This window comes from Balaenoptera musculus, chromosome 16 (assembly GCF_009873245.2).
Source record: "Balaenoptera musculus isolate JJ_BM4_2016_0621 chromosome 16, mBalMus1.pri.v3, whole genome shotgun sequence".
Lineage (NCBI taxonomy): Eukaryota > Metazoa > Chordata > Mammalia > Artiodactyla > Balaenopteridae > Balaenoptera > Balaenoptera musculus.
In genome coordinates, this window is record NC_045800.1 from 52707094 (window position 1) to 52715957 (window position 8864).

The following is an 8864-nucleotide window of genomic DNA, read 5'->3' on the forward strand; positions in this document are numbered from 1 at the left end:
ATTTTTAAACTGAAAGAACTCCTGGAGACGGTGATGTAATAGCCAATTTACAGATGTGAGGGTTTAAATAGCCATGACCTGAGAGAATTACAGCCATGTTGGCACATTGAAAGACACCTCTTTCTCTTCGACTCAGCATGGGTAAGCACATTAAATATAGAGATTATTCAGTTTTAAAGAAAGCTCATAATGTTGCATGAATACTGAGGAGTAACAAGCTTTGGCAGACTGGAAAATTCTTCAAAGTGGAATGCTTGCTAATGAAACTAGGAATAATTAAGGAGGTGAGACAAAGTGAATGATTTTCTATTTTTCAAAGTGATAAAGCAGGCTCAGTTGACTTTATACTTACACATTTATCCACAGAAGAGGAGGGGAAAGAACTGGGATTCGTCTAGGAAACATTGGACGGAATCCCAGCTCTGTCACTTTTAGCTGTTTCATTAAGCAGATAATTCAACCTCTCTGAGCCCATTTTCAGATCACTGAAGCTAATGCAGAAGGTTGTTTTGGCAAACAAATAAAATAATTTATTTGAAAACCCTGTGTAATTTGTAAAGAACATTAGACATATGTCAATATGATTGCTATTATTATTGCTTTTAATTTCCTACCTTTGATGGGGTGTGGAATCAATATCTAAGTGAATTCAATCTAAGGTGAACCTTTTCCAAAAGAAGGAATGTATGTAATCTATATGCAGAGAAGGTAAATAGGTTGTTCTACTATTCTCATTGTGATGGTTACTTTTATGTGTCAACTTGACTGGGCAAAGGGATGACCAAATAGGTGGTAAAACATATTTTCTGAGTGTGTCAGTGAGGGTGCTTCCAGACGAGATTAGCATTTGAATTGGTAGACTGAGTAAAGAAGATCATCCTCATAATATGAGTAGGTATAATCCAATCTGATGAGGGTCTCAATAGAACAAAAAAGTGGAGGCAGGGCAAATTTGCTCTCTTTGCTTGAGCTGGGACATTCATCTTCTCTTGCTCTTGGACATTGGCACTCCTGGTTCTAAGACCTTTGGACTTGGAGTCAGATTTACACAATTGCCCTCTAATTTTCAGGCATTTGGACTCAGACTGGGACTTACACCATTGGCTTCCCAGGTGCTCAAGCCTTTGGACTCCTACTGAATTACACCGCCAGCTTTCCTGGGTCTCCAGTTTGCAGATGGCAGATCATGGGACTTCTTGGTCTCCATAATCTTGTGAAGCAATTCCCTACAGTAAATCTCCTCTTATGTATATCTCTATATAACCTATTAATTCTGTTTCTCTGGAGAATCCTGACTCATATTACTGATGACCTAGAGTAGAGATAGCTAGCCCCAAAGATCATTTAATCTTTGGGCAGTATTACAAAAGGTATCGGAAACCCAGCAGAAAACTCTTTACCCACTGCTCTCCTCTATGTGCAGGACTGGTTTCTATATCTAAGAGAAAGGATGCAGATGAGTTGCAGAAAGCTGAGAGAGAGAGAGAAAAAAAGAGAGAGAGAGAGCAAGTGCTACAGGGATCAGAGGATGGAGACTCTTGCATCAAACCACGCAGAGCAGAACTTGAGTCTAAGGTGGGGCAACAGGGGGTTAAAATCTACAAAAAGATGAGTAGTGAGAACTTTGTTCACCCAGCTTCATCTATGTCCATTTATTTGATATGTGAATATGGGGCAATTTTAAAACTTGTGAAAACTTTAGAACAAATCTTTAAAATATGTGCCTACACAAAAGACAGTGAACTTTCTGATTCAGAGCCCCATCCTCTCTTATCTGCTAATTGATCTGCCAGTTACTTCTCATTCAATCCACACTTCATGCTGTACATGCTGAGCCCCAGACATACCTCCAAAATGTGCATCTGATCATGCCAACCCCAACTTCAGATTACACTTTCGTGTAAGCTTACCAAATTATATGTGTGGCTTTCTCAAACTACTTACAAAGATGTGATGATAGAAGAAGCTGAAGATGGATGTTTTATCTCAAATGTTTTACCACACTGTAGAGATAAGACTGTACCAATACTTTGCTCTAACCATGTACATAGCCAATATGTTACCCTAAAATCTAACCTTCAGAGTGGTGCTTGGAACTAAAGAAGAGTGGGGGGAAACCTTGAGCTTCTTCTAGGGGGACAATATTTCCTTTTATTTTCTTCTTTCTCTTGTTAACTTAATGAACCTCAGAACCAATGCTGTGGTCATCCTAATGTTATGGCTACTTGCTTTAGAGAAAGAGCCTGAGTACTAGAGAAATCTATCTGTTCATGCCATCATTACCCCTTCTTCTCTGTTACCTTCCACTTGGGAGGGAGCATTGGGTGGTTCAGCTTCTTTAGACAGTTACAAGCCTGTCTTGTTGTTGCCCTAGAAACGTCTGGCATAGACCTCTTCAGGATATCACATAACCACAAGGCCACAGGGTATACTAGGCTGAAGTTTATTCATGATTCTATCTCTCATTTCAAATTAGATGCAGCTTCCTTATCTAAACAGGCTTGTCAGAGAGTTGAACAATGGGCATCAGATGACAGCATTGTCCAAATAATAACCCATTAGCAATGTAACATGCCTGAAATTTGTTGTAACACTTTAAAAATAATTTGAGCCCCTGCCCCATGTAAAGACAATTAATTTTTCCCAGAGACATAAAAGCCTAACTGAATAAGTCACACCTCCACAGAGAATATACTTTCTTTTTTTTTTTTTTTTTTTTTTTAAATAAATTAAAAAAAAACAAACCTTAATTTTATTGTCTACATAGTTAGTCAACAGTCTGAAAGAAAACTATAAATATAGGTGCTACACCATATCTAAATTATGATCTTTGATTCCAAATAAATCCTATTTAAATTTTTAAAAAAGTAACTGCATATCAAATTTTATTTTAATGAAATGAAAAGCTTGCTTCTGCTTTTGAAAAAGGTTTCTTTAAGTATTATGCCACTATTTTTTTTTTAAATTGCCACTATTTTGTTATGCTACCCTGGAGGTGAAACATATTTCTCCATAATCATTAGAAAATGTTTATACTACAAAAATCACCCAGTCTTTAAAATTTTTTTAAAGTCAATATGCCAATCTTCTTCATGATTGATAATTTCATCAGTCCATCCAGAAGTGCAACTCCATCTCACAACCTGAATTAATGTTTCCTATTAAAATTGGTACATATAAAAAAAGTTTTAGGTATTTATTTCCTATTGAAAAATTTGAAACTTCCAAAACACAGCCCTACAACTTAACATTTATTCTTAATAGCATATTTCCATCTCTGCTTTTTGCAAGTAGTGGAAATATATATGAGACAGATATCTAGAAATAGATATAGTTTAATGAAAACAATGAAAGATTTATAAATTTGTAAAATTAGTCAAACTTTGTCATAGAACAAAAAGACATATCTAGCTAATGGCCCGCTTGTTCCAAATAGTACTAAAAACAGAATTGTCACATATACACACACAAAAACCATTTTGTTCTAATTATTTCAACTGTACAGTGGTCCTCATTAAAAGGGAACAAAAAGTACAGAAAAAGTATTTTAAAAATCTCATTAAATTATATGTAATAACTGAAGTTTATGCCAAGATTTTTCTTTAGGAATGAAAATGATAAAGCAAAGAGTGTGAAAATCTTAAGAAAGTAGTATTAATTAGTAAGATTAATAAGAAATGTATTTTGGCAAATTGACACCGTAGGTGGCTCAAACTCCATTAGATAGATATTCCTCTGAATCAGAAGGGGACTTTCTAAGTGCCTGTAAGCCCAATTGAGTGGGAAAAAGATTCTTTTCTGTACGCTGGCAGTTTTCCCAGCAGTGATTGGCTTTATTACCGAATACGAACAGCTTAATTCTGAAAATGTACTGTTGAATGGTTGGAAAGGACTATTAGACTGTGAAATTTATTAGCACAAATGCACAGAGAAGAAACATTGTTCCCAGCCTAAGACTCTATTCTCAAATAGAGAAATGTTCTCTATTAAAATTAGTCTTAAAACATAAAACAAAAGTGCAAACACTAAATTACCTCAAAAATGAAGAGAAAATACTGGAGTACATGATCAACACGACTTTAGCTATCTACAAGTATGCTTCTTTTATTCTAAAAAATTCTATTTACAAAGTATGTTTACGTTGCATTTTAAGACATGTATCAAATGTTAATAAGTCATTACAGCAATTTTATAAGATTCATATCCTTTCAAATATTTTTTGTCATCATTAAAAAAATTAAAAGGCAGTAAACTGTCATTGCCGCAAAAGAGCACGTGATCTTAAGGGAAGAAACATCTCACTAGAGTTTCCACAAGTTCCTTCTTCTTCTAACTGCAGCTCTGGTGGCAAAGGAGGAGCCCCAGGGTCCCCAGGTCTAGGAAGCGTAGTTGAAGAGAAGGTGGGGTTTTCAGTTCTGCCTACTTCTAGGACAGGCAAATTCAGAGAAGAATCAGTAGAAAAAAAGGGGGCTGTGCTGGATTCTCCTTCTGGATGGTATATGACGGTGGATGCTCTCAGTTTTTCAGAGAAATTACTGTCATCTGAATTTGATCTGGAGAGGTTGTTTGTGGCTCCATCTGGAAAAGGCTCACAGCTGCTACATTTCAGTCCTTTCAGATGTTCTAGTTTTATATTTCTAAGTTTTAGCACTTCATCTGTAATCTTCTGTATCAGGAAGTTCTGTGTTTTTTCTCGCCGAATAGATTCAACCAGGGTATCTAGTCCTTTGGGGTTTTCTTGTAAGTAGTCTAACAATTTTCCAGCCCTTTTTCTACTTGATGTTCGGCAAGAAATTTCCTCAGTGTCTTCTCTACTGAGTATTTTTTTTGCACGTAGATGATCAAAATGTCTCTCAGCTATGATTTTTTCACACAGGTATACACGCAAATTTTCTAAAGCGTCCTTCTTCACTTCAGTCAGGTCCTCCTCGGTGAGGGACGGCGCAGTGGGCTCCATGGTGAAGGCGGGCGAGAATATACTTTCTTAACTAGGTACAAAAGTATCTTCTCTCTCCATGTCTTACCATGCATTGCTCTTGTTCCAAAGACTGGATCCTCAGGTTCTCGGTGAGAGCTGTTGTGAGCTCTGCCATTTGTTCCTTTCCCAACAGCTCTCGTGTTCTAGAAGGTCTGAGTAAGTTGTGTTACTCCAGTGTAGCCAAAACTCCCTACAGGTTATATTCACAACAGTCCTTTCTCCCTCTAGGTCCTCTTTTCATTCTCATCTGTCAAGAGCATCCTTCTTTCAAGCAGGTTCCGCCCACAGCTCAAGCCTGCTGCCTAGACTGAGCTTTTCCTCCTTTACTGTATGTAGGGACAGTGCTTATATTTCCTGGTTTGGAAGATTTTTTTCTCTTTTCCACAAGTTTTAATATAAAGCAAAACCTGTTTCTTGAAATTATTTGTTTTCCTCCTTGAATTTCTGATATCTCAGTTCCAAAGGTCAAGGGCTAGTTAGCTGTTTAATACTAAATCTTGAAGCCTCTATTTCTGAGATTTTTTTGGCTGCTCTGAACATACTCACACACTTTTCTGTTGGTTGCCACTTTCTTCTTTCACTGTGATTGAAACTGCATTTTGAGTTTCTGGAATCCACAACCATCATTCAATGTTTATCTCTTGTTCATTGAGTCAACTTAAATACGTATGGTGCAGGGGTGGCAAGCTATAGAAATTTGTAGGTGAGCCCTGTCTCAGGTCTTTCCCTGAACCTGAATGCAGGCATTCAGAATATGTAAAGAAAAGAAATAATATGGGCTGCAATTTTTTTTCTTTTTTGCCAATTCTAGCAGGAAAAATCCCAAAGCCAATAACTACCATGCATTTGGAATCTGTTATTTTGAGACAGAAATGTGGGAGATAAATTTCAGAGCAGTTGTTCCTAAGTTGCTTCAGGGGATTGGGAGAGCTTATAACAATCCTGGAGATGTTGAGGCTATGGAAGAAGTGTTGTAGGTGTTTGCAATTTTGATGTGTGACTACCTGAAGTCTTAGGGTCACACGCAGATTTTTAACTGGACAGCCATGGCAAGTGAAGGCCAGTGGGGTGCTGTCGAACCATTAGGAGAACACTGCATCCTGGATCTCCTTGAATGACACACCTGTCTATGTAGAATATGACTTCTCAAAATAACACCTTTCCCAGCACTCCCTCTTGAGTGACTTTGGAAACATCAGAAGCACAGATGAACAGAGACCTTTGCATCTATTTGCAGCTATCAGTAGAGCGCTGTTATTGTAGATGGTGCTGAATGGGTCACATTTTCCAGAAGGCTAATCACCTAGGCACAGCTATGCAGTTAACACTGGAATTCAGGCTTTAGCAAGAAGGTTCCGCCTAGGAATCTTGGGGGGTTGGAAGTCTTAAGATATTAAAAGTCAAGTATCCAATAAAATTGATCATCTATGCTGGTGTGAACTAAACTTCCCATCTGTTCTCGGCTGTAGATGATCTCAACTATGGGAATTTCAGAGTAGAAGGGACACAGAAGAAGGCATTCCTGAAAGTGAAAATTTCCTGTTAAGGAATGGGCTCTAGGGAGATCCCTGGTGGTCCAGTGGTTAGGACTTGGTGCTTTCACTGCCGTGGCCCAAGTTCAATCCTTGGTCAGGCCAAAAAAAAAAAAAAAAGGAATGAGCTCTAGTGCCAAGTTGGAGATATTAGTCTTTCCCAAACAGGGCATGTTTGAGGTAGAACTAAGTAAGCCACTAGAATGCTAATTAACTCCATGATTAAATCTGTCATCTCAGAATGAATCAAGAGTCACATCAGTTGCACTCATAAAGTAGTTGTCTTTATGATTGCCTGGGGTTCTAACCCCAGAACAACCAATGCCTTTTTGGCCTAAACAGAACTTGGTCCAGAAACTCAGTACCTCTAAGAAATTGGTTCTGTAATGCCTGTCTTCTCAAGACCCAAAAACCTTAAATATTCATATATCTGGCAGAGGAGAAACCTGAAAAGGTAGCTAAAAAGACATGGCCAGGCCTGATTTGAGGAAAACTAGGGGAGTGTGCTTATATAAAGGCAAAAATGTAGGGTGTTTTCAGGAGGAGGAATTGTGTTGAGTGTTTCAAGAGACTAAGTGAAACTGTGGTTTAAAAATGTCAAGATTTGACAACATGTAGTTTTTTGGTAATTTTGATAGGAGAATTTTTGCTTAAATGATAAAGGCAGAAACCAGGATAATATGGGATGAGGTATCAATGGGAGGTGAGTAACTAAAGGTAGTATACCTGGAAAACTAGAACATTCAGATTGGGCTGTGAAGGGAATAAGCGAAATGAGGCAGAGGGTGAAAAATAGTTATTTTTGGGGACTTCCCTGGCAGTCCAGTGGTTGAGACTCTGTGCTTCCACTGCAGGGACGAGGGTTTGATCCCTGGTCGGGGAACTAAGATCCCGCATGCTGAGTGGCGTGGCCAAAAATAAATAAATAAAATTTAAAAATAAATAAATAAAGTTATTTTTAACTTAAAAATGGAAAATAATGGGTAAGCATGTGTGCTGATGGAAAATAATGCAGGTGAGAGGGAGAGATTGGTAGTCAAGCAGAGAAGGGGAAACTGAAGAAGAAAATTCTTGAAGACAGCAAGAAGTAAAAGAATTCAGACAACAGGCAGATAAACTGGTATTTAATAGGAATTAGGAAATTTCCTTATTTGTAATAGGACTGAAGAAGAAGAAGATGGGTTTGAGTAGGTTTATACACTAGGTATAGGAAATCTGAGGATGTTTGTGGGCCTGGCTTATTTGCTCCAGTGATATACAGGGAGGATCATTAGTTGAGAGTGAGGAGGGGTTATAAGAGGCAGGAGGTGATTAGAAGAGAGAGAAGAAGATACAAAGGAGTTACTTTGGACAATAGGAAAGCAAGCTTACTGGAGAAACTTGCAAGGGTCCTAAACAGTGTTGAGAGCCAATCTAAGATTAGTGACCATGAACGATAAGGAAGAATCAGTCAGGGTGGATAGAAGATTTCCTCCATCAAGGATCAGATAATAAAGCTTTGGGATTAGGCAGGTGACCTGAAGGAGAGAGGAAAGGGAGAATACTTTGAGAGGCAATGAGGTAGAGAGGTGAGATTCTTGACTGGTAAGAGGAGAAGGGCTGAGGGTTCTGGGACATTGTGACTTCAAGAGAATGGCAAGTCCTTAGAGAAATGGTTGTGAGGTACATGTAAGCAGGTGCTCCCAGAGATCTGTGGGCCCCAAAATGGCACAAAAGAATAGCCTCTGGAACTAGAAAGCACTGACCACATGAGCTTGGGCAGTGAGCATCTCAACACTAAGCTGTGTGCACAGAGGCTTGATGATCAGAAAAGCTTCCTGTACTCCCTGGTGCTGTATAATTACCCTTATATTTGGCATAACTGCATGTTGGGAATTCCCAAGGATTACTGAAGTTGAATTTCTCATTTGCCTGAGAGAGTGGATAGACAAAATTAATTTGATTTTGTCCAAACAAGGAAATCTAATAAATCTTGAGTATTTGTCTTTGTGGACTTTGAGTCATACCTGGTACTCTATGATAGAGAAGTCAAGTGTAATAAGAAATTATAACAAATGACCTGGTTTCCATTGGGTGGTCAAGGAAGACGTCTCTGAGAAAGTGACATTGAAGCTGAGACTTGAAGGATGCATAGGAGTTAACCAGCTGAAGAGGGGGAAAGGATGAGTGAAAATCTCCAAGACAGGAAGTAACTTGTTGTCTTCTATGATCTAAAAGAAAGTTAGTGTGGGCGGTGTGTAATGGACAAGTGGAGGAGTGTCCTGATATGAAGAAGATGTGGACAGGGGTCAGATTATGTACAATAGAACCCTACAGTGATAAGCAGAGGCCATATCTAAAATGTCCTCTGGAAG

The 8864-nt window shown here is 38.4% G+C and overlaps 1 protein-coding gene across 1 annotated transcript; it reads right to left on the reverse strand.

The window, feature by feature from the left end:
• Positions 1-3238: 3238 nt before the first annotated feature.
• On the reverse strand, positions 3239-4963 carry LOC118882305 (B-cell lymphoma/leukemia 10). Its single transcript, XM_036827826.1, has one exon. The coding sequence runs from the start codon at positions 4955-4957 to the stop codon at positions 4256-4258; it is 702 nt and encodes a 233-aa protein (XP_036683721.1). The 5' UTR covers positions 4958-4963; the 3' UTR covers positions 3239-4255.
• Positions 4964-8864: the final 3901 nt, after the last annotated feature.